Here is a 24,178-nt window from a genome sequence, read left to right on the forward strand (position 1 = left end):
AACCATGCTCCCAGCTCAGGGCCTTTGCACCTTCCGGTTACTCTTTGCCCGCCCACCCCACGGTTCAGTCCACCTTGTTCTCTAGGCTTTTCCTCTGCTTTATCTTCTCACTGGAACCCACCAACTCCTGACATGCGCTTCCTTGATTATTGTGTTTCCAGAATATAAACGCCATGAAGGAAGGACGGTGCACTGTTCACTTCTGAGTCCTCGGTGCCTCAAGGGGTACCCAGCATATGCTGAGCCTTCAGTCGATATTTGTTCTGTGTGACCTGGAAACCATGAATCCCAATGCTTATTAGCGTAAACACTGTTCCCTCAGAAGTACTTTGAGTTTTTTTGGGTGGAGGGTTAATTAGTCCACTAGCTGGCAAGTGAATCATGGGGGATAGGAACACCCATTTGTGTGAGCAGCATGGGTCTCTTTTAAAAGGCCCTGATGCATCACATCATAAAACCCCTGGCTGAATGAGGTCACTAAGATTTAAGTCATAAAGGGAGAACTGTGGTGGGGCCCACGTCTAGAATTGCTCTCACCTGAGGCGGGGCCCAGGCGATGAAGGGAAGACGGGTGGGGGCTATGGGGCATATGCGTGTGTGCGTGTGCGTGTGTTTCCCCCACACAACCACCGTGGCTCCTTGCTAGACCTGGGCTTTCTCTTCCACGTCATTTTTAGGGACTGAGGCCAGTTTTGCATGAGAAATCAGTGGCCTCCAGGGAATGCCTCCAGGTGGCAGGAGGGGGCAACACAAGCTGCCAGGTTGGGAGGCCACGTGCACTGCTCAGGGGGACTGGGGGGTTGGGGGGAAGGTGAGGGGAGACAACGGGCCAGGAAAGGCAAGAGGGCAAGATGAAGACTGGTGACCAGCTGGGGACCTCAGAGCAGAGCCAGAGGCAGGGAAATTCCAGAGCTAGTCGAGCGGATGAGTGGAGATGTGAATCTAGAGGCCGATGGGGCTGGCCGGCGTCAGAGGCGAAGTGACTGCCCAGAAACTGGGGGTCGAGGGGTGATCCTTGCACAGGAGTGACCTAGTGGGTGGAGCGATGGAAGCTGCCCAGGGAAAATGCTTCGAAGCCCACCCCTGTTCCTTCAGTGCCTCCTTCCTCTCCATGATCGAGACTTGAGTGAGGTCCCAGAAAAGAATCTGGTTGCACCAGAGAAGGAATAACGGTGGAACTCACCATCCGTGAAGCCCCACCTAGAAGTTTCCAGTGGTCGTGTCCCAGTTTTTCCAGACAGGACCACCGAGTGGCAGATACTGTTTTCCAAAGGCAGCCACATCCCACATGCTCTCCTTTGACAGTGACCTTGGCCGTCTTCACACTGAGCGCTGGAGTCCTTGTCTCCTCCCCTTCTGCACGTGCATCTGAACGGGAGCGTAGCAGACTCTAGGAGGGCCCCGCACCTGTTCCGTCCATATTTGTCTTTCTGCTTCACTTTTCCAGGCTCCTCACCTTCTTGGTCTCAGGCAGAGACACTCAGGCTGAGCTGCTTTGCTTGAAGCTGTGCGAGAGCTTTGTGTTGGCGGGGGGCAAATTTAATGTCTCTTTTCCAGGTCACTGTGCTTGGGAGTGAGGAGAGAATCTCAAACCCTAGCCCCAGATCCTACAGGACGCACGGTGGGCAGCAGAGACAGAGGAAATGTCGCTAATAGGGTGTTACCTGCAAGATGGCACCCATCCCGACCGGGATACGTCGACGACCCCTTGATGGTCTCTACCTGCAAATTACCTTTGAGGGGCCACGAACTCAGCTGACCTGACGGCCCTTCTGGCGGGAAAGAGAATCCCCTGTCCCGCATCTCTCACCTTCATCTATTTCTAGATTTTTGTTCTCATGAAAATGCTTTGGACATCAGGAAACATCAAGGTCTTAAAGTACAGGGGCTGGGCTGGGGCCGGAGCTGCAAGTGGGAGATTCTGGGTTTCCCTGTTACTTTCACCGTCTAACGTCTTTCAGAGTCTGGGACCCAGACTGGGGCAATCCTTTGGTGCCAGTTAGTGACCACTTGCGTCGGTCTGCTAGGGTCACCACAACAAGATGTCACAGAATGGGCGGCTTTCACAACAGAACTGTATTTTCTCATAATCTTGGACACTAAAAGCGCGAGATCAAGGTGTCGGCAGGTCTAGTTTCTTCTGAGGCCTCTCTCCTGGCTCGTAGATGTCTTCCTTCTCTCCGTGTCCTCCCATGGCCTTTTCTCTGGGCGTGCGTCCCTGGGGTCTCTCCTTCTTTTATAAGGACACCAGTCATATTGGATTAGGGCCCATCCCAATTACGTGGTGTGATTTTAATGATCTCTTTTCCAGATACAGTCTTATTCTGAGGTATTGGGGGTTAAGACTTCCACACGTGGATTTTGAAGAGACGAACCCAGTCTACAACAATACGTCATGGGCAGTGGTGGTGGCTGGTGGGGGTGGTGGCGGTGAATGCCCAGGCCTATTTACGTCTCTGGAGAACGTCCGGCGTCTTTGAGGGGGTGGTCTGTTGTCTTGCCCCAAGCAGAGCCAGGACCTGCAAGGAGGAGGGGGAGAAGAAGGGGATGTGGAAGGTTGTGCCAGTGTTTTCTGCTTGGCGGCTCCCAGTGCAAGAGCTGGGAGCTCCTGGAGGTGGGACAGGAGTCTCATGGGAGGTATGAGGACCTGGTGGTTTCCAGACACCAGCCACGTCCATCGTGCTTGGGCAGTGCGCTTCCTGATGGCCCAGGCAAGTTTACGTCGTCCTTCAAGGCAGACCCTACACCAGGGAGCTCTCTGTCTCTGGAAGCCACTCTGTCAGCACAGACGTTCTTGTGCTTCTTCCCTGCAAAGAGATTAGGAAGGTTATCCCTCCAGTGTTTGGAATCTTAGCATCTTTGGCTTGGCCCGAAGCCACCCAGACGGCCTGCAGTGGACATCCCCACAAAGCCCAGGTCCGTGGCGTGTTTCTGTCAGTGGCAGGGCATTGTGGGGTCGGGGCAGGGGCTGAGCTGGAGGGATGGCCGCATCTCGGAGTTTCCCCTGTTGTCTCCTCTTCGAGAAGGAGACCTTATCAGCCCCTAACCAGAGATAGCCTTTCCTCCGGGAGAATTTCCCAGGGAGTGGAGGCAAGAAGGGGTTGGGATTCGTCTAGACGTCTACTCTGCCAACCCTTATCCAGACCAGCGCTGTTCCGGGAACCACTGCTAGGTGCCCACCGGTAAGCCAGCTTTTGCCCTTAAGGGGCTGAGCGTTCAGGGGCAGAGCAAGTGCAGGGAGCACGGAGGCCAGGGTAGCAATGGAGAGCAGAGGGAGAGCACCAAGCCTGCCCAGGCCAGGGGAGGACGTCAGGAAGGCTTCCTGGAGAGACGCAGCCTTGGAGATTGTGGGGGAGGCAGGCATGTGAAGAGGGGGCATTGGGTGGGAGCCCACCGAAAGTGAGTTCCAGGCAGGGAGAGAGGCACGTGCAAAGGCCTGAAGAGACAGAGAAGACAAGAGTCTCGAAGAGCTGCTGAGGAAACTCCACGTAGCTCAGTGCGATTGGAGACCAGAGCATGAGCCAGGAGATGGGGTGGCAGAGGGAAGACAGGGGGCCATCCGAAGCCGAAAATGGGGGCGGCCCAGCCCTGCCCTCCCCCCTATAGGCCCCTCCCCCGCACGCCCCTGGCACCTTGGACCGCCTACCTGAGTAGTAGGAGTGCCAGGCGGACAGGAGACCAGCCAGGGTCAGGAGCAGGGAGACGGGCAGCACCACCAGCAGCACATCTCTGTAGGACTTTCCTGGGACCGGACACGGAGGCGGCAGGGTCAGGGGAGGGCTTGAGCTTCACAATCCCTCGACCACTGACCCCTGGCCCTTGGCATACCTGCCTCGCGAAGGCAGCTCTCCCAAGGGGTGACGGTGGCCAAGTCCCAGCTGACGGGGTTGGAGACAATGCAGGAATAGGCCACGCTCTTGTCTCCTGGTCCCAGTGAAACCCTCAGCGCCTGTCCATCCGTGAAGAGGCCGCTTGGTTCGATACCGAAGTCAGTGGGCCCCTCCCGTCGCCAGCTATAGGTTATGTCACTGATGTTGGGGGCCCAGCAGGACAGGAACACCTGGCAAGTCTTGGGGGGATGGGCGTCCCCTGGTGCAGCAATGAATACTTGTACCACGGGCCTGGGCACTGAGTCTAGGTGAGAACAGTAGAGCACGCATGGGTTGTGGTGGTACTGGCGGGGCGTATAGGGCCGGCTGTGGGATCCACGCAGGGTTAGGGGTCCCCTCTGACTAGCCCTCTCTTGCTCTGGAACCTAGTCTGGTTTCCCACTGCCCACAGGGCAGCAGCTGAATCCCTTCTATCTGGTATTCAAAATCCTTCATGAACCGGTTGATGGCAACCTCTCCGGGGTAACCTCCTGCTGGTCTTACTCACCAACCCTAATTAATTTCCAGTTCTCCCAAGCGTGCCATGCTTTTGTCTATCTTGCATGCCGTCCTGTGGCTCAGCTGTGCATATATGCCTTTCCCTTCTCTCCCTCCAGGAAACTCCTAGCAACCCTTCAAGACCCAGCTCGGACACGTTGCTTACTGTTCCGATTATGAAGCTTTCCCGGATACCGCAGGCTCCGAAGACCCCAAGAACTCTGCCCTCGTCATAGCACTTACGACATACTCGTCAGACAGATGCTGGGCATGTATTAAATCAGGTAAGAAAACAAACACATTCCTGGGCTATTAGGGCTCCTAGTTTGGTGAAGAAGACAGGTTCTGACAAGACGGAATAATTAAGGAAATAATTACAAGGGTATAAAGCGCTGTGAAGGAGACCAGGGGTGGGTTTGCTATCTTCATTACCTAGCCCTCTCGGTGCTCAGCCACCTAGATCAGGGAACAAACTGGAGTCCCAGCATCCCAGGCTGTGGCTCCCCTGTCCGATATAGGTTGACGAGTAAATCCTGAGTCTCTGTGGCAATGGGGCCAGCGGGAGAGCACTCTGGCGACCACGGGAGGGCTCTGTCTCTGACAGCATTCCAAAGTCAAGCAGAGTAAAACCTCATTAATGCCAGCTCAATGTGGTGGGATTTGTGATATGGAAAGGGAAGGATTTGTTGGGCGCACTAATAGTATAAACAAAGATCACCGTGTGTGTTTGTGGGGGGGGGCGCGGTATTTACACTACTTCAGAGGACAAGCTGCTTCCAAACACGATCAGACACAGTAGAAACACCCATTGACATTTCTAGTAACTGATCTGCTAATTCAAATCATTCTTATCTATTGTCAAAGCAGAGCTCCCAAGGACGGCTGCTTGGCAGCTTTGTGCAATTAGTTCTAATCACGCTATGTATTTGGAAGCAATAAAACAGCAATTTCCTTAAAATCTGTAATTCAGATGCTGAGAACAAGGCATTTTAGAGCTTAGTGGTGTGGGTGCTGCGCGTATTATCACATTCAACGTCCTCATTTCACATGTGCAGCAGCTGAGACTCAGAATAGGAAGAGGCTCCAGGGCTGCCTGTGTAGTTGTGCAGGGTATTCACGGCATAGGGCCACTGGGCTAAGGGGGTAACAGGTAAAGGTGGGGCTGCTGAAATCCAGCCAGCACCCTGCCTGCCAAGCTGTGCAACTTGAGGGCTGTGTGCACCCGGGACACACACCCGATGGCACACTTGCACCCCGAGGGGCTCACCCAAGGACAACCAGCCAGCTGTCCCTGGGTTAGTGGTGGAGGCGGCAGGTCCTGTCTCCTTCCCGGTTTACTACTGCCTTTCTCTCCCTCACTGTCTTCCTCTTCCCAGCTGTCATTTCTACTTTTCATTCTTAAAATTAGACCTTTTTCTCCCCACTTCTCTACCAAATTTCTGAGGTCTTATTTAAATAGTGGTTTGGGGTGCCTCACATGCCTTTCCCAAGTCACTAGGTAGATAAATGAGAGCTAAAAGGCCATTTTTTCTTGATCAGCAGAAGTATGGTGGAGATGGGGGCAGTAGAGGTGGGGGTAGAGGTGATGGTGGTGGGAGAGGTGATGGTGGAGGCAGCGATGGTTGAGAAGATGACGGTGGAGGTGGTGGAGGTGGCAGTAGAGGTGGTGGAGATGGAGGTGGTGGTGGTGGAGGTGATGGAGGAGGTGACGGTGGAGGTGATGGTGATGGAGGTGATGGTGGAGGTGGTGATGGTGATGGAGGTGACAGTGGAGGAGGTGATGGTGGTGGAGGTGACGGTGGTGGAGGTGATGGTGATGGAGGTGATAGTGGAGGAGGTGACAGTGGAGGAGGTGATGGTGGAGGTGATGGTGGAGATGACAGTGGTGGAGGTGATGGTGATGGTGATGGAGATGATCGTTGAGGAGGTGATGGTGGAAGTGGTGATGGTGGAGGTGATGGTGGAGGATGTGATGGTGGAGGTAGTGTAGGTGGCAGTAGAGGTGGTGGAGATGGAGATGGTGGTGGTTGAGGTGGTGTGGTGGTGGAGGTGACGGTGGAGGAGGTGAAGGTGGAGGTGATGGTGGAGGAGGTGATGGTGGAGGTGGTGGAGGTGGCAGTTGATGTGGTGGTGGTGGAGGTGACAGTGGAGGAGGTGAAGGTGGAGGTGATGGTGATGGAGGTGATGGTGATGGAGGTGATGGTGGAAGTGGTGGAGGTGGCTGTTGACATAGTGGAGATGGAGGTGATGGTGGTGGAGGTGCTGGTTGAGGAGATGATGGTGAAGGTGGTGGTGGTGGTAGAGGTGGTGGAGGTGAAGTTGCTGGAAAGAAGGGCCCGTCCAGCACCCAGTGAGGCCAGTCACCCCAGCAAGGTGCTGAAGGTGCCACATCCTGCAAGCCAGGGGAGCTGAAGGCCCCCCCCCCCGGCCCCCCCGCCCACAGGGGGCGGGACGTCCACATAGCTGCTGTTTTCGGGCTGTCAGTCCGGGGCTGGTTTGTTTCGCAACAGAGAATAACTGAGGGAACCCATGAATGTCCTATAGTCAAAAATCTCTAAACACATCTGAGAGAACTTTTAAAGCCATATAAGCCTTCGTGCTTTAGTCACACTTCAATTTTTTTTTTTATTTATGATAGTCACAGAGAGAGAGAGAGAGAGAGAGAGAGAGACATGGGCAGAGGGAGAAGCAGGCTCCATGCACTGGGAGCCCGACGTGGGATTCGATCCTGGGACTCCAGGATCGCGCCCTGGGCCAAAGGCAGGCGCCAAACCGCTGCGCCATCCAGGGATCCCCACACTTCAATTTTTAATAAAAAACACGTATCAACGTTTGCTCGGCAACACTTTTTTCCCTTGTTAGTGGTTCGCCTAATGATGGCACATGGTGTAATCTTAGATTTTCGGCTCCCGGGGCCACACCTCCGTCTCCGACGCTCGCCCCGAGAGCCGCGTGTTTGCCTCTGTCGGCATCTACCGTAGAATTACTTATGGGCCCTTTTGCAAGTGAGAAAGGTGACTGTGCTACAGAGGCTTTGATCGTGTCAAGGCCACGGAGCCAAGCAAAGACGCCCGCTGCCTGAGTTGGGGCAAGGACTCCGGGGTGACAAGGCCAGCTGCGTCACGCGGGAACTCACCTGGGGCAGCCAAGGGTGTCTCAGGTGGGCTACGGGGAGCAGCCGTGTGGGGCACTAGCTGTGAGGTCAGAGCCCGGAGGCCCTGGAAGCCTGCGTTCCCCACTCCCAGGGCGCGGGGACCCCCCCCACCTCCCCCGGAGGCCAGCAGGCAGCCGGAGGGCCCGTGGTGCTCACTCACCGTACACCTTGAGCTGCAGGACCCGGGTGCAGGCCCTGCCGCCCGTGTCCACGAGCAGCACCGAGAAGTTGCCGCTGTCCCCAGACTCCAGGGACTGGAGCTCCAGGCTGAGGTTGCTGTGAAGCTGGGCTCGGCCCAGGAAGCGGGAGCGGTACAGGGTCTCGGGGAAGCCCCGGAAAAACGTGGCCAGGAGCTCCTCCGAAGGCCAGAGAGATCTCCAGATGGCCTCTCGGACCTGGAAGCCAGCAGGGCGCTCTACCTCCAGCAGCACCGAGCCCCCAACTTGGCCGTGCACTGGGATGCGGGGGGCCGCCGCGGAGAGCAGCACTGGGACGCGGGGGGCCGCCGTGGGGAGCAGTGCTGAAAGAACTGAAACGACGGAGTCCTCACTGCCTGGCCCGAGGCTCCCCACCGCCCCCTCGCACAGCAGGGCCCCTCTCCCCACCCCCCTCCACCCACACCCCGCATGAAACCCGAAGGGAGAGGATCCCCTTTCAGCTCCGGCTTGGGCTTCGGAGGAGGTGATGGAGGAGGTGATTAAGTCAAGTATGGGGATGGGGTGGAGGGAGGGCCTGGGAGAGCAGGGGTGGGGGGGGCCTTGGGAGGCTGGGGGGGAAGTGCTGAAGCTGAGAGCGGATGGGAGTGGGGAGCGGCCAAGGGGAGGGGGGCAGGGCGGACTGGAGGGGGTGGTGGTGGTGGTGGTGGGGAGCCTCACAGGCAGAGGGGAGGCGCCTACAAAGGCCCTGAGTGGGGGGAGCGTGCTCCCTGGAACTGAGGGAAGCTCTCTGCAGGGAGGAAGCAGGGGGCGGTGGGAGCGTCACCCTCAGGGCTGGGATTAACGGCTGAGACCTGAGAGGCTGGTTAGGAAGCCGCAGTGGCAGGGGTGTGGGCTGCACTGGAGCCTGGCCCCCCACCTGCAGAGTGGCAGGGGGGGGGGGCGGGGGGGGGAGAGGGGGGCCGGGGCGGCTGGGAGGGATAAGTGAGAGGAGCTGAGGGCTCAGGTGCTGGTCGCTGGGGTCTGGTCATGGAGGGGACCATGGTTCTCTGCCATCGGGTGGGGACACACTGAGTTTAGGTGTGTGGAGGTGGGGGGGGGGTCCCCTGCGGGCCGGGCCCTGCTGCCTTTCTGGGGGGATTGCTGCCTCCCCGACCTCCCGTCCCTCAGGGCAGCCGGGAGGGGTGCTCCCCTCTGTCCCTCTCTCGTCATCACCTGCGGCTGTGACACCACCAGGTCCCCTTGTCCCCTTCGTACCCCTCGCCCACCCCTGTTTAGGGGGCGCAGGGAGGAGCAGCTCAGTGCATCTTACTGGCTGGAGCAGGGCTCCCTGGGGACCCAGTGGCACCGGCGCAGGGGGTGCAGGGGTGCAGGGCCCCGGGCAGGCGGGAGGCGCACATGCACACAGAAGGGAAGGGTGCCTCTCGGGGCCCTGGGCTCCCTCCTGCCCCGGCTCTGCTGCCAACGAAGGGGGGACGCAGCCCATGAGCCTGGTCCCTCCGTCTTCTCACCCCCACCGCCGGGAGCCGATGTGCCTCGCATCTGGTTACCATTTGGGGCCACTTGCCTTCCGTGTCCAAGGGTTTGAAAGATCCGTGAACCACAGTTTCCTTTTTTTTTTTTTTTTTTTTGGTGAGGGCTTCCCTGCACATGTTTGGGCTTTGGGAGGCCACACGGCCAGGAGCCCAGGCGGGGACACTGGGCAGAGTCGTCTCAAAGTTCCCCTGGGTCCCTGGCGGGGGCCTGGGTGCCCTGGTCCTCCCGCGTGCCCTGTCCTGCCCCCTGGGCTTGGGGCGCTGACCTGTCACGTGAGCTGCTTGCTAACGGGGGGAGGGGGGGCAGGTGCAGACAGGACAGGGATGGCCCGCGTGCCGCCCTGCCCACAGCACCCTGGTGGGCCGTGCCCGGCCCCCTGCGCCAGCTGTCGCCCCTCACCCCTCCCCGATTCTGCCTCCCTCCGCGGACCCGCAGGGAGCAGCCTGGGTGCAGAGGCGTCCTTCACGGCCTGAGCCCGCTGTCCCCGCCCGCCGTCTCCCTCACCCTCCTCACAACCGTCCCTTTCCAGACCACTGGTGCCACCAGCCTCCGGTTTTACCCCCCGCCCGGGGCCACGGCACAGCCCACGGCTCGAGGACGCGGATGCTGCTAGGCTGCCGCCCCAGGTCCCGCGGCTCGGCTGGTCCCTGTCGCCAAGGAAGCGTTTCATTCTTCCCCGACCCCCCTCCGCCCCCGGGGTCCCGCCTGGGGACGGCTGGTGGCTGCCCGGCTGGTGGCTTACCTCCCCAGAGGAGCAGCGTCCGCAGGGAGCCCATGGCCGCCTTGGTCCGTGAGGCCCGCGGCTCCTTCCACAGCCCCCGATCCAGGACACCCGGGTCAAGGGGACGCGCGGGAGGAGGCCGCGGTCCTTCTGGAAAGTCCCATGTTCAGAAGGAGGAATCTTGACTCAGATCAAGATGCCCCGAAAGTGAAAATATCCCGAGTAAAGTGGAAGTTGGCCACCGGCCTCGCTGGGCTGTCTCAGACGGCGCTCTTGGAAGTCACCTCTCTCAGCCCCGCGATTGCCCAACAGGCCCCAACGGCCCACGACCTCCTGCCGACGCGCCAGCGCCCCCGCCCCCCGCCCCCCGCCGGCTGCCCTTCCTGCCGCAGCCACGGGCCCTCCGGATTGCCATTCCCTTTGTTACTTCCCTAAAATTCCTTCGCACCTCCCACCGCCCAAGCGGGGCGCCCCACGAGTCTGGGTGGAGGTGGACTGCACGATGCCGAGGTGTCCAGCCGGGCCCGGGTGGGTGTGGGAGGCAGGCGCTGGTGTCTCCTGGAGCAGGTGGCGGCCAGTCACCCCCTGGGCACAGGAGTCCTGGGGCGGCTCCATCCCAGCAGGAAGGCAACTGCCACCTTCCCAGCCTCCCCGTCCCAGCCTCACGGCCTTGTCCTGGACGGGAAGCCGGGAAGCCGAGGAAGGGAGAGGAGGGGGTCGGACAGTCGGGGACATCCCACCCCTCGGAGGGAAGAATGGCTGCTTGCAGGTTCTGAGCAGGATAATTGTCCCGTGCGGGGACAGGTGACAGTGCAGGGTGCGCGGAGGCCCCGGGCTGGGCGGTAAAAGGACCCCCCCGCCCCCCCAAGGTCCCAGAGTGAGGGAGACTCTGGCAGCGGGGTCTGGGGGAGCTCGGAGACAGGGCGGCGGTGGCTCAGGCTGCAGCTCCAGTGTGCACCTGTCCCTCCGCCCACGTCCAAGATGCACACCTGTCCCTCTGCCGACATCCACAGCGCACACCTGTCCCTCAGCCCACGTCCACGGTGCACACCTGTCCCTCAGCCCATGTCCACGGTGCACACCTGTCCCTCAGCCCACATCCAAGACGCACACCTGTCCCTCAGCCCACGTCCATGGTGCACACCTGTCCCTCTGCCCATGTCCACGGTGCACACCTGTCCCTCAGCCCACGTCCAAGATGCACACCTGTCCCTCAGCCCACGTCCACGGCGCACATCTGTCCCTCAGCCCACATCCACAGTGCACACCTGTCCCTCAGCCCATGTCCATGGTGCACACCTGTCCTCAGCCCACGTCCACGGTGCACACCTGTCTCTCAGCCCACGTCCAGGGCCTGCACCTGTCCTCAGCCCACATCCACGGTGCACACCTGTCCTCAGCCCACGTCCATGGCCTGCACCTGTCCTCAGCCCACGTCCACGGTGCACACCTGTCCCTGAGCCCACATCCATGGCCTGCACCTGTCCTCAGCCCACGTCCACGGCGCACACCTGTCCCTCAGCCCAGCCTCAAAATGCCGAGCTGCATTTTGAATCCATCATGCACCTGTGTCCACAGCGCACACCTGTCCCTCAGCCCACGTCCACGGTGCACACCTGTCCCTCAGCCCACGTCCACGGTGCACACCTGTCCTCAGCCCACATCCACGGCCCGCACCTGTCCTCAGCCCACGTCCACGGTGCACACCTGTCCCTCAGCCCATGTCAGGAGCTCCCCTCAGCAGGGCGCAGGGACACGGGAACCGGAGTTCGAGGCCCAGCACAGCCCGCAGGGGACGAGGAGCCTGGATCTTCCCTGGCCCGCGCTCCCCGTCTGTCCTTCCCATCATCGCGGTCCATGCAAAGATGAAGGACGCAGCGCTGCGTGGTAGCTGCTGATTTGGGTAAGGACGTTGAAGGCCTCATTTTCCAGCCAAATCTCACATACACTTGGAACTGGAAGGAATCCGGGGATCTGCAAACTGCCTGGTTCGGGGAAGGGCCACGCTCCACTGACGTGGTTTGTGTCTAAAGCCACCTGGGAAGCAAGGACGGTGGCCGGGGACGGTCAGACCAGGGGTGCTGGTGGGGGCAGCTGTGAGGCCCGCGCTCCCTGCCCCCACCCCGGGGGTGACCTGGCCCCACAGACCCGGTCCCAGGCCCCCAGCCTGAGCAGGCCACTCCCCATGGCTGGGTGCCTGCACTTAGCTCCGACTCAGGGAGAAAGAGCGTTTTGCAGCCAGAGCCCGGCAGGGGGTGTGGGGGGGGCCGTGGGCCCGTCCCTGGTCTGCGGGTCCATCCCCTGCCGCCCGCGAGGCTCCCATTCCCGGGGCGCCGGGGTCTCCGGGACCAGCCGCAGCCGCTGCCCCGAGCACTGGCAAGGGGCTGGCGTCTCCTCGGACACCTCTGCTTTCTCTGTGTTCTTTTGGGGATTTTCTTTTCCTTCAACTTTCTTAGTAATCGTTCATTAAAAAAAAAAAATCCCAGTTCATTCTTTTCTGCAGGAAGGGGAGAGGATATGTTCAGCTGTGCCCACAGAAGTGGGGTGGGGAGGGGTCCCGGGGAAGGAGCGCAGCACAGGCGGGTGCTGCAGGCGAGCGAGCGCGTGAGCGAGCGTCCTGTGGGGTCGGGCTTCTCACCCACCGTGTCGTGTCCGAGGAGCCGAGCTGCCTTTTGAATCCATCGTGCGCCTGTGCTTTTGCAGACTTCAGGGAAGAGCAATCTACTTAAAAGACAAATAAAAGGAGACACACAAAACATAAGCCCTGTTTTTTTTTTTTTTTTTTTTTTTAATGATCAAACCAGCAAATTGCTCTGCGAGCTGGCTGGAGAGCTGGGCGCGCTGGCTGGTGGTCGGTTCTGCTCCCGCCCGTAGCCGGCATCCGGGGGTCACTCCCGGCAGGTGCCCGAGCTCAGGGAGGGGCCCCGGGACGGCTGGGGGGCCGCCTCTCCTGTCCCGACGGTGCCTTGACTCCTCACAGCCTGGGGTGGGGGAGGGCGTCTCCTGATGGACCGGGAGGGACTCGCTTCTAGAAGGCCCGGCGCTGGCTCCCAGCCTGGCGGAGGTCGGAGGTCAGAGCGGCCGCAGGGAGGGCCCAGCGAGGAGGCGCGGGAGCAAGCGGGCCGGAGAGGCTGGGCCAGGGCAAGGCCGGTGGGGGCTGCGAAGGAGGAGAAGGCTCGCGTCCCAGTCCCAGCCGCTCCTCTGTCTTATCCGGTGACATCTTATCCCAAAGTCCAGGCTTTTGGGGACTCTGTTCCACGAAGTGCCTTTCGGAGGCAGACCGGGGCCTTGCAGACTTTGATGTGCGCACGGACCGCCGCCGTCCTATGTAAGTGGAGACTGGGACTCGGCGGTAGGGGCGTCCCTCAGGAAGCTCAAGGATGAACAGTCCGTTCAACGGGGAGGCCAGGGGGTGGGTGGGGTGGCTTCTTCCCCGGAGAGGGGGCTGGGGGCGGGACTGGGGCCGGAGGGCGTCCAGGGCTCATCCCCTGGTCACTAGCCCCCACCTCTCGCGTCAAGGACTGTGGACCCCACGAGCCAAAGCAAACCAGCCATCAGGCCCCACGGCGACCGGGACCGGGGCGTAGCAGGAAACAGACCCATCCACTCCTCTCAAGGGATAGAGTCTACGGCTCAGATGTGAGCACTTGAGGGGTGACTGCAGTTTGGGGGTTTGGGGCAACCTCAGTCCCATGAACCTGGGAGCCCGGAAGGGGGTCTGAACAGAAGTGGGACGCGTGGAAGGCAGGGTTCGGGGTCCCCGGGGGGCTCTGACTCTGGTTGAGAATCCCGAGATGCCACCGGGCTGGGTCGTTCCCCCCAACTCCTGGACTCCCGGGGTCCTGCGCCCCCTGGCCACTCGGGCCTCAGCGACAGCTTGCCAGTAGGAAATGCTTTCCCGGAGCGGCCGGGCCGGCCCCGCGGGGTGCACAGACTAACGCTCTCTCCGTCGGGGTGAGGCCAGGCCCTTGCCCAGACCTGAGGGCCACCGACAGGTGCGTAGAGGGAAGGCCCTCCCCCCTCCACTCCCGCAGGAAGACATCGGTGGCCTCCGTGGCCTGTCCCCTGCTTGAAGCCCTGCCTGGTGTTCCTGTTCTTGCTCCCGGGGTTCACCGAGGGGTTCCTTGAGCCTCCTGGGGACCCCACCAGGACGCCGGGCTCCCTCGCTGCTGGGCTCAGGGGTCAGGGACTTGCAGAGGGGTTGGGGTCCCCGCTGGCCCCCTGGGGAGCGCTGGAGGCCGCGGTGGGTGGTGCTGGGGCGGTGCCATCAGTAGTACAGGGCTTCCTCGAAGTTCCCAGGGTGGGGGGTGCTTCGTGGGTCCTGCTTCTTGTCTTGGGCCTTGTGGCTGGAACGTCAGCAAGCCGGGAGCATCTCACCTCGGTGTAGATGACAGACATGCCCTGTGGGACAGTCAGGTCAGGAAGAGGAGGCGGATGTAACACGGACGGTGAGGGGCGAGCCGGGCTCCAACTCACCCAGGTCCTCGAGGCTGGCTCGGCAGGCCGGGCTGCGGGGCAGAGAGAAGCCCTCGGGTTAGGGTGTGTGGCTCCCCATGCCCCTGCTGCCCCCCAGGCTGGCTGCCCACCCCTCACTGCACGGACCAGCCCAGGGAACGCTGTTCCCCCTTTTTGCTCCTCAGGACCCCTCACCACCATCCGAACACAGGTGGGCCCAGGACCCAGGAGGCCGAGGTCTGCGCTGCTCCACCACGGCCCAGCTGCGTGACGGCAGGCCAGCCTCGGCCCTGGGACCCCGGCCTCCCCAGCCGGGGGGAAGGAGCTGCGAGCAGCCCGCCCTGCCCCACCCCGGATCACGCCTTTTCGCCCGCACCGTGTTGCCCTGCCAGGATTATTCTTACGAGCTTTTAAAGATTTTATTTATTTAAGAAAGAGAGAGGGAGAGAGGGGGAGAGAGAGCGAGCGGGAGAGCGAGAGCGCACAGCAGGGGGAGCAGCAGGCAGAGGGAGAAGCAGGCTCCCCGAGGGGAGCCCCACGTGGACTCGATCCCAGGACCCCGGGGTCACGCCCTGGGCCGAAGGCAGACGCACAACCACTGAGCCCCCCAGGCTCCCCCGTCCTGCGAGGACTAAAACAACCATATTTCCTTATTTTGTCCATGAAAAAGCGCATAGGGTTGGCTTCTTCCTTCCTTCCTTGTGTGCGAGTCTCCCTATAACTCCGGTCTGGAGGGAGCGGTGCCCACGTGTGCCCCCATCTGCCCGCCGGCCCCGGAGTCCACGAGTGCCCCCGTCTGTCTCTTCCTCCAGTGCCCTTCGTGGAGGGAGCAGAAAGCCGGGGCCGATGCAAACCCATTTTACAGACCAGTAGTGGAAATCTCAGCAAAACGAAAACAAAAAGCCTCCCATTCTGGGGTGCCTGTTACACACGAGATGGTGCTCAAGGCGTCTAGAACCCGTGTTCCGGGCCCAGGGGTTTCCAACGGCCTTGCAAAGTAGGCAGCACCTCCACTGAATGGACCAGGCGCAGAAGCTCAAGCACCTTGCCCCGTCGCACAGTGAGTACACGGAGTCAGGATTTGAACTCAGGTCTGACTGACTCCGAAGCCCCTACTCTTCCTAGGATGCCCCCTTGCCGTCCTCTCCAACTCGACTCCCCCCATCCTGAGTCTGGGATCTGCGGCTGAAGTGCACGGTCTTCCTGGCTCCTCTCAGACCCGGGAATGTCCTGCTGAGTCTTCTACTCTGGGGTGAAGACCAGCTGCATCATTCCTTCCTCTCCCTTCTTTGTTCCTCCGCAGGGCTCAGAAAAAGGCAAAAAATCTCCCTGGTTCCAGTGGGAGCAGTGGTGGTGTGTGGAGATGATGTTGAAGACGGTCATGATGTGGGATCCCTGGGGGGCTCAGCGGTTGAGCGCCTGCCTTTGGCCCAGGGTGTGACCCCGGGGTCCTGGGATCGAGTTCCGATCGAGCTCCTACCGGGAGGCTGCTTCTCCCTCTGCCTGTCTCTGCCTCTCTCTCTGTGTGTCTCTCATGAATAAATTAATAAAATCTTTAAAAATAAAAGATAGTCATTATGGTGGACGTAGTGATGTTTGTGGTAGGGGTGTTGGTGGTGATGGTAGTGGTGGTGATGGGGGTGTTGTTGGTGATGGTGGCAATGGTGGCTATGGTGGTGGTGGAGGTGAAGGGGGTGATGGTGGTGATGGTGGGGGTGGTGGAGGTAGTGTTGATGGTAGTGGTAATGGTATTGGTGGTGGTGATGGGGGTGGAGGAGGTGGTGTTGTTGGTGGTGATGGTATTGGTGGTGGTCGTGGAGGGGAAGGGGTGATGGTGGTGATGGTGGGGTGATAGTGTTGTTGATGGTGGTGATGGTAGTGATGGTGGTATTGTTGGTGGTGGTGATGGGGGTGTAGTTGTTGGTGATGGTGGCAATGGTGGCTATGGTGGTGGTGGAGGTGAAGGGGGTGATGGTGGTGATGGTGGGGGTGGTGGAGGTAGTGTTGATGGTAGTGGTAATGGTATTGGTGGTGGTGATGGGGGTGGAGGAGGTGGTGTTGTTGGTGGTGATGGTATTGGTGGTGGTCGTGGAGGGGAAGGGGTGATGGTGGTGATGGTGGGGTGATAGTGTTGTTGATGGTGGTGATGGTAGTGATGGTGGTATTGTTGGTGGTGGTGATGGGGGTGTAGTTGTTGGTGATGGTGATGGTGGCAATGGTGGCTATGGTGGTGGTGGAGGTGAAGGGGGTGATGGTGGTGATGGTGGGGGGTGGTGGAGGTAGTGTTGATGGTAGTGGTAATGGTATTGGTGGTGGTGATGGGGGTGGAGGAGGTGGTGTTGTTGGTGGTGATGGTATTGGTGGTGGTCGTGGAGGGGAAGGGGTGATGGTGGTGATGGTGGGGTGATAGTGTTGTTGATGGTGGTGATGGTAGTGATGGTGGTATTGTTGGTGGTGGTGATGGGGGTGTAGTTGTTGGTGATGGTGATGGTGGCAATGGTGGCTATGGTGGTGGTGGAGGTGAAGGGGGTGATGGTGGTGATGGTGGGGGTGGTGGAGGTAGTGTTGATGGTAGTGGTAATGGTATTGGTGGTGGTGATGGGGGTGGAGGAGGTGGTGTTGTTGGTGGTGATGGTATTGGTGGTGGTCGTGGAGGGGAAGGGGTGATGGTGGTGATGGTGGGGTGATAGTGTTGTTGATGGTGGTGATGGTAGTGATGGTGGTATTGTTGGTGGTGGTGATGGGGGTGTAGTTGTTGGTGATGGTGATGGTGGCAATGGTGGCTATGGTGGTGGTGGAGGTGAAAGGGGTGATGGTGGTGATGGTCGGGTGATAGTGTTGTTGTTGATGGTGGTAATGGTATTGGTGGTGGTGATGGGGGAGGTGGAGGTGTTGGTGGTGGAGGTGGTGGTGATGGTGGTGATGGTGGTGGTAGACGTGATAATGATAATTGTCGCTGTAAAATGGCAATGTTGGTGGTAGTGGTGGTGATACCTCAGCCCAGGCCCCAAACTTCCCCTTTATATTAGCGAGGGTGTCGAGTTTGGTCCGAGATTACTCACCCTCAGGCTCCCTTAGGACTGCGAGGTCTGAAGGATACGTATCAGCTTCTTCATCCTCATCCTGCCAAGTGACTGAAAGAAGGAATGAGGCTTGAATAGGACCCACCTGCTGTCCCACCTCGAGGCCTCAGTGTCCCGAGAACACCTGTGGGGGGAGCCAGGTGGGAACTGAGAGTGGGAGGCCGTTAGTAACGTGGGATATCCGTCTTGGCAAAAGCTGCCTGCCCCCACAGCAGGTTCTAGAGGCTTCACCAGCCCTGACACTGTTTAACTGGAGGTTGGCAAACATTTTCTGTTAAAAAGTCAATGTTTTAGGCCCGGCTGGCCGTAAGGTGTTTGCTGCCATCACTCAGCTCTGTGGTGCAAAAGCAGCCTTACACGACTCATATGTAATGTTCTTTACAGAATTACTTGGTGGACCGGGGCTGGCCGCTGGCCTAACGATCCCCTGCCCTCGGCCTGGAGGCCCGGCATCCCTGCCACTTCCCTGTCCCTCCCTCCCCCAGCCCCATGCACTGGCTCCACACGCTCTCCCCAGAAGCCGTCTACTTCCTTCCCCAGTGACTGACTCCTGAGGCTTGGGGCTCGCAGGGCTTCCTTGTCCTTGTCCCCTCCAGAGGCCCTCCTCGGCCTTCCGGGACCCACCGTGCGTGGCCCTGCTGCAGGTCCTCACCGTTGCCATACACCGCGTGCTGCTCTCCGGCTGGGGCTGGGGGCGGATCCTGGGTCGGAGGCGGCCCTGGGAGACACAAAGGCACGACTCTGAGCTCCGTCAGAGAGAGGGAGCCCGCGACAAGGAAAGGCAGTGGAGGCTGCCCGCGTCTCAGGCTCGTCTGTTCACGAGGGCCAAGCCGCAGGTCTGGACGCGGTGAATTTTCATGACACGTTTCCTTTGAGAAATACCCTATGTGGCCCCATGGGAGCCACAGCCCGGGAGGAAGCAGGGTCAGAAGGGACGGGGCCGCCCATGCAGGGAGAGGGCCCAGGCTCGCCAGGCGGGCTGCTTTCCGGAAGGGGGAAAGCTACTGGCTTTGGCCACACGCTGCGTGCCAGACCCTGGGCCCGGGAACTGCAGCGCGGGGGCTGCTCCCCGCTCGGCGCCGGGCCCAGCGAGTGGCACGCAGCCGGGGGGCAAGAAAGCCTCTCCTCCTGACCCTCTGGCGTCTGGTATTCTCCATGACCGTCCTGCAGAGGTTGATACTGGGACGTCCTAGTATCACTCGTAGGTGAGGCGACAGAGGCTGGGCGAGGGGACCTCTCCAAGGGCAGGCACATAGGTAAGGGGTAGGGGCAGAGTCTTAACCGGGGTTTATAGGCTTTTTCTCCACTAGCATGTTGCCTCAGGGGAGCAGGTGCTTCCAAGGCTCTCAAAATCAGCTCCTAGGATAGGGACGGGCTCACACGTGTGTTTTAGAACACTTGGTGCCCGAGGAACGTTCCTTAGCTGGCCGGGTCGTGGGAGTGGTGTTTCCTGTAAGACCCAGAGGGCTCCCTGTCATTGCACCCCTCCCTGGTGCTCGTTCACCAGGGCTGTTTCTGGGTCTCCGTCCTCTGATGGGCTCCGGGGGTTCCTCTGTTCCACACACGGTGTGACAACACGTGGCGAAATGGACCTTGTTCAGCAGGCAGAGGACAGCGCGCACACCTGGGCAGGTGCCACCTTGCGTCACTGTGTGGTGCCGGGCTCGCTGTCGTCGGCCAGCACGTCCTGCCAATCGCCTTCAGAGGTACGGCCTGCCCAGTGCCCTTGGAGGTGGCAGGTTGGTGTGCTGAGGGAGCGACGTGCTCCCCGGAGGCGGTCAGCAGGTGGGTATGAGCTACGAAGCCGTCGACCTGCTGGTTTTCTGGTGAAGCTTTGGAATCGGGCCCAACGGTGGTTTCCCGTGTGACATTCTGAAGGTTCTGCACGCCTGGGACTCTGAGATGAGAGGACCGGGGCCACCACCGGGAGCCCTGTTTTCCCAGGAGACAGGGTCCGTCACGCAGTGGGGCCCAGGCGCCCCCAGGCTGGCAGTGGGGCCACGTGGGACCGCAGCAGCGTCTGCAAGGGAACGTGTTCTCTCGTTTCCCACGAGGCGCTTCTTCCTCCCGAGGGGCCTGCAGCAGCGCCCGCTCTCCCATCCCTGTCGGGGGCTGGCGGGGAGACGGCCGGGCCTGTTGCTTTGCCTTTAGTGCCCGGACCCAGAGCTGAGGGGCCGGGGGCACAGGCCCCGGGGGCTCCCAGGCATCCACGGCGGGGCCGGGGGGAAGGCAGGACGGTGGCAGTTGGGTGCAGATGCCCCAGCTAGCTCTGGCCGCCTCCAACGTCCTCCCGTCCTCCTCCTGCACAGCCGTAGCTTAAAGCAAGACAGCCTGCGTGGAGCCTCGACTCAAGACTAGAGGGCACGTTTGTGGGACAAAGACCTGCTCGGAGGCTGGTCTAGGCCCTAACGGGGGAGCTTGTGGGGCGGGGGGCTGGGGGGTCAGGACCGGGGAGAGGTCCCTGCAGGTGTCCTGGTGGGAGCTTGGGGAGGAGCACCGGGTGGTCCTCCTCCCAGAGTGGTCAGGCCTGGCTCCCGAAAATCTCACGCGGATTCCTCGACAGAAGGGGCCGCCGACGTGAATAAGGAAATGCAAGGCTTCGTCCCTTGGCAAGTGGAAAGCAGGAATGACAGGAGGTGGGTGGGTCTGGGTCCCCGTCGGGGCTGAAAGTCTAGCAACGAGCCGGGCCAGCAATGGCCTTCCCTTAGATGCGGCCCGAGGCGGAGACAGGCTAGAGTGGGAGGCAGTGCCGAGCCAGCCTGGCCGTGAGGGCCTCCGTTCCTGCCTCCCCGTCTCCACCCGGTGGGTCCGGAATCCGCGTGGACCCGAGGGAGAAGGTGCCAGCCCCCGCCAGGTGCCAGCCCACGCTCGAGGTGTCAGGTCGATGCGTCTCCTCGGCTGCGACTCTCACAATAACCCCAAGCGGAGACGCTTGAGGAATCCTGGAGCCAAGGGCCAGGGCCACAGGATCGGGAGGCCGGTGCGGGGAGGCCGCGGCTCCGCTTCCCTCCTGGTGAGGAGCCTCCGCTGAGCCTCCCGGGGTTCTCCATCCCTCGTCCTCGCTCGGCAGAGCTCTGGCCCGACAAGGTGGGGGTGGCCCGGGGCTTTCGTGGTCCTCCCAACAGCCACAGATGCTCCTCCAAACGCGGGGGCCCTCGTGTGCTCCGCCTGCGGCGTTTACGGACTCCTCTGTCGGCGCCTTTGTTCGCGCGTCTCTGGCTGACCGTGGTACGCGAGACACTGGTCTGTGTGTGTGTGTGTGTGTGTGTGTGTGTGTGTGTGTGTGTTGGAGGCTGTAAGGGTCCCTCCGAGGGCTCCTTTGTGGGACGGTTAGAGAGGAGTCCCTCTTGCCACCCACCACTCGGCGGAGGAAGCAGCGGGGCCCTCGAGACACTGGCTTTCCGACCGCCGGGCAGCGTCTGGCTAAGCGGTTCGGCCACTAAGGAAGTCGGAACGGTTACTGACCGGACTGTCTCCAGGGTCTGAAGCGGCCCAGAAGTGCCGCGGGGACGGCCAGCGCGGCCAGCAGGCCTGCACACAGCCAGGGAGCCAGCCGGGGGAGCTGCGGGGGGAGACGGGGCACCATGGGCATCGAGGATGAGACTCGGAGGTGTCCCCCGGCGGGCGCAGAGGGGTCAGAAGGGCCAGCATCGGGGTGCGTGCGGCCTCGAGGAGCCCCGCAGATGGAGGCAGGGGGCTCCAGAGGGTGCCAGCAGGACGGCCCCGCGCCACCTGCGCCCTCCACAGCGACCTCCCGCCTTCCCTCCGGGTTCAGGGCACGGACGCCCCAAGCAGGGTCCACGCTCGGTCTTGCAGCGCAGGGTGCGGGTGGGGGGCACGCCGAGGGGTGACCCCTGACCCCTGCCGCTGGCTGGGGCACAGAGCCAGGCTGGGCGACAAGACCTACCGTCCAGGGAGAACGTCTTGGGCTCACTCGTCTCTTTGGAGACGTTGTTCTGGGCCTGGCAGAAGTAGCTCCCGGCATCCCGCGCTGACATCACGGTGAAGGAGAAGGAGGCGGTCCTACCACGCGGAGCCTGGGGGCTCCCCAGCATCTTCCCGTCCAGGTAAAATGAGTACAGGATGGGAGGGGAGCCCTTGAGGGCCACACAGAAGAGCTGTACCACGTCCCCCACAGCCAGGCCAGTGGGCCCGGGGCTCAGGGTGAGCAGAGGCTGGGACACAGGGGCTGGGGGCACACGGGGTGGACGTCAGCGACACTCCCCAGGGATCTGGGCATCAGCTACTGGAGCCTGAGCCCCCTCCTGCCCTGGGGATCCCCCCCCCAAGGCTCAGGGGTCCCATTACCTGAAGGCAGATCCCGGGCAGTGTCCCCCTCCTTCCCCACTCACCCAGCACCCTGACCTCCAGCCGGGGGCTCTGTTTCTGGACGCTGCTGCCCTCGGGGGTGGCCTGGCACCAGTAAAGCCCAGAATCTCCCTCCCGGGCTTCTGGGAGGTGGAGCTCTTGCCGGGGGTCCCTGTCCCGCAAGGTGCGGCCGTCCTTGAGGAAGGAGAAGAGGAGCCTGGAGGCTGACTTCCAGGGGTACATCTCTGTCTGGCATCTCAGGGTCAGTGGGGCCCCCTCATGGGGCTCGGGAGAGGGGACAGCATGCAGCTCTGGAGGCCGGAACAGCTCTGGGGAGGAGAGGCCTGGGCTCACAGGGGACCCCTGACCCGCAGGCACCCAGAGGCCAGGCGCTAACCAGGGCGCCCCCAGGCCCCAGCCCTGTGCCCAGTGGGGAACACCATCCCTGTCCCTCAGGCCACGGCTCTCAGCCGGGAGCCACAGCACTGGCGTCCCTGGAGCCTCGGGCCAGAGCGGAGGGCCTAGGGGTCGCCTGGTCCCCAGAAGGGAGGGGTCTGGCCCAAGGTCTCTGGGACCGAGGGGCAGGGCTGGTTCAGGGCACTTCCCCTCCCTCCCCTGCGCCAGCGTGGGGACACCTGGGGCCCTGTGGTTGGGCCCGGGGGGCGGCCAGGGCGACGGCACTGCCCACAGACCGCTGACCTCTAGAGACTGGATCCCTGCGCAGCACCCCGGCCCCACCCTGGCCCCCCCGCTGGCGACTCACCTTGGACTTGAACCGTGGTCATCTCCGACCTCTGCGTGCCTAGGTGTGGGATGTGGGCCATCCTCCCACTGCAGCTGTACTGGCTGCTGCTCTCCAGGGCTGCCGTGCCCATGGGCAGGACCCACGAGTCCCTGGGGGCTCCGAGCGCCTTTCTGTCTCTGTAGAACTCCCACCTGGAACACGTCTGTGTTCCTCCACCCCTGGCACTGCAGAGTCAGGGCGTCTCCCTCGAACACAGGGTCTGGCCAGGCTCGGAGGTGCAGCCAGACTGGGAGACACAGGAACGGGGTCGCCCGGAGCCTCGCGTCCCACCGGCCCGTTGTCTCCCTCTGTCTCTCAGCCTTGGGCCTCCCTGTCCCCCAGGCCTTCCTGTCGGGCCAGAGCCAGGCCTCTGCTTTGCTCCCCGCCTCCCCAACTTCTCCCTGCCTCTTCTCTCTACCCCTGCCCTTCCCTCCCCTCCCCTGCTTGTGCTGGGTTTGACTTCTTCCAGCTCCCCCTCCCGCCCGGTGCTGCAGAACATGTCCTGGTTGGTCAGTCCTGTTCATGGGTCAGGGTTTTTCCCACTTGACAGAGAGCCCTATGAGGGTCAGGGTGGGCGGGAAGGCAAAGGTTGCTGAGGGACAAAGCTGCCTCCTCTGAACATTCGAGGGATGGAAGGGAGTCCAGGGCCCTCGGGGAGTGGAGACCGGAGGAGCTTCGGAGCACTGCTGAGAGGAGGAGACGGAGGCCAGTGCCACTTACGGGGGATGAGATGAGGCCCAGAGCCATTTGCTGGGCCCCGGAGTTACCCTCGGCCTGAGACCAGTGGGGTCCCAGGTCTCATTTCTGCCTGGGCCCTGGCCAGGATTCCCGAGGAATGGGCTCAGTCTGCTGCTCTGAAGATGTTTCCAGGGGACCCATGACCCATCCATTAAGCTTTGGCCCAGAGACATACTTGGAGTTGGAAGGGACAGATACGTAAGACTCACCAGTTTTCCCAGCACAGGGAACTGTAAGAGAATAGAGTGACACAACTAGGGTAAGTAGCAGAAAGAACTTTCTCACCAGAAGGCCTGTCACCTCAGGGATGGGCGCTCAAATCCATTCAGTAAGCCAATAAGCCAATCAGCCAATTACCCAGCCCCCTGGATACCCACTCAGCTGGCCACTCAGCCACTTGGCCCCTCGACCACCCAGCCTCCCAGCCCCCCAGCACCCCGAGCCACTCAGCCACCCAACCATCCAGCCCCCAGCCCCACAGCCACTCAGACTCCCAGCGCCCCCAACCACCTAATCACCCATCCCCCCATCCCCCCTACCCCTCAGCCCCCAGCTCCCCAAACCATTCAGCCCCCCCAGCCCCCCTGCTCCCCGGCCACCCGGCCACCCGGCCACTCTGCTTTTATTTTGGACCCACTGCCTGGAATCCTCTGCCCTACCTCAGTTCAAATGTCACCCCCGTAGGTCTTTCTGGGACCCCCAATTGAAATAATTCACCTCAGTCACTGTCACAGCACCCCACTGCATTAACATCCGAGCCCTTGTCTCTATTTGAAGTTATCTTATTCTTTAAATTGCCTCCTCATTACCGCCTGCCTCCGTGTGTCTAGGACGCAAGGTCCACGAGGGCGGGGCTCACCTATACCTTGTACCACCC

At 61.3% G+C, this 24,178-nt stretch overlaps 2 protein-coding genes and 2 long non-coding RNA genes across 7 annotated transcripts; 2 read left to right on the plus strand and 2 right to left on the minus strand.

The window, feature by feature from the left end:
* Positions 1-513: 513 nt before the first annotated feature.
* LOC112642971 (uncharacterized) lies at positions 514-7,192 on the plus strand. Of its 2 annotated transcripts, XR_004812841.2 has the most exons (5): positions 514-761; positions 1,558-2,916; positions 3,027-3,182; positions 4,487-4,651; positions 7,006-7,192. It is a non-coding gene; the product is annotated as an uncharacterized LOC112642971 (long non-coding RNA). The 2 variants fall into 2 exon arrangements; XR_003125521.3 differs by having other exon boundaries at positions 1,558-3,182.
* Positions 2,576-10,252, minus strand: SLAMF8 (SLAM family member 8). Its single transcript, XM_025420719.3, is given in 6 exon segments — positions 2,576-2,768; positions 2,770-2,807; positions 3,647-3,742; positions 3,829-4,134; positions 7,682-8,050; positions 9,955-10,252. Coding segments are annotated over 6 exon segments (870 nt in total). The 5' UTR covers positions 9,989-10,252; the 3' UTR covers positions 2,576-2,741.
* A 2,521-nt stretch (positions 10,253-12,773) lies between these two features.
* Positions 12,774-22,948, minus strand: LOC112642968 (uncharacterized). Of its 3 annotated transcripts, XM_049106988.1 has the most exons (6): positions 22,543-22,948; positions 21,379-21,974; positions 18,096-18,189; positions 17,451-17,522; positions 14,410-14,441; positions 12,774-14,334 (listed from the first exon to the last, which is right to left on the minus strand). In XM_049106988.1, exons 2-6 carry the CDS (start codon positions 21,454-21,456, stop codon positions 14,116-14,118), a joined length of 495 nt encoding a protein of 164 aa, XP_048962945.1. In that variant the 5' UTR covers positions 21,457-21,974; positions 22,543-22,948; the 3' UTR covers positions 12,774-14,115. The 3 variants fall into 3 exon arrangements, with proteins under 3 accessions (XP_048962945.1, XP_048962942.1, XP_048962943.1); XM_049106985.1 differs by having other exon boundaries at positions 12,774-14,441; XM_049106986.1 differs by lacking the exon at positions 22,543-22,948 and having other exon boundaries at positions 12,774-14,441; positions 21,379-22,120.
* Positions 13,026-15,910, plus strand: LOC112642972 (uncharacterized). The gene is made up of 4 exons (XR_003125522.3): positions 13,026-13,261; positions 13,453-13,572; positions 15,201-15,448; positions 15,692-15,910. It is a non-coding gene; the product is annotated as an uncharacterized LOC112642972 (long non-coding RNA).
* Positions 22,949-24,178: the final 1,230 nt, after the last annotated feature.

Source organism: Canis lupus, chromosome 38, assembly GCF_003254725.2.
Source record: "Canis lupus dingo isolate Sandy chromosome 38, ASM325472v2, whole genome shotgun sequence".
NCBI lineage: Eukaryota > Metazoa > Chordata > Mammalia > Carnivora > Canidae > Canis > Canis lupus.

What these genes read in the sequence shown, in the direction of transcription:
- LOC112642968 (XM_049106985.1), bottom strand. Translation starts at nt 21,456, where the DNA reads ATGCCGGGAGCTACTTCTGCCAGGCCCAGAACAACGTCTCCAAAGAGA. An exon ending in CAAGACGTTCTCCCTGGACG is followed by an intron (nt 18,190 to 21,378) that starts GTAGGTCTTGTC and finishes TGTGTCTCCCAG; the next exon opens with GGCCGCCTCCGACCCAGGAT. An exon ending in CTGCAGCAGGGCCACGCACG is followed by an intron (nt 17,523 to 18,095) that starts GTGGGTCCCGGA and finishes TCCTTCTTTCAG; the next exon opens with TCACTTGGCAGGATGAGGAT.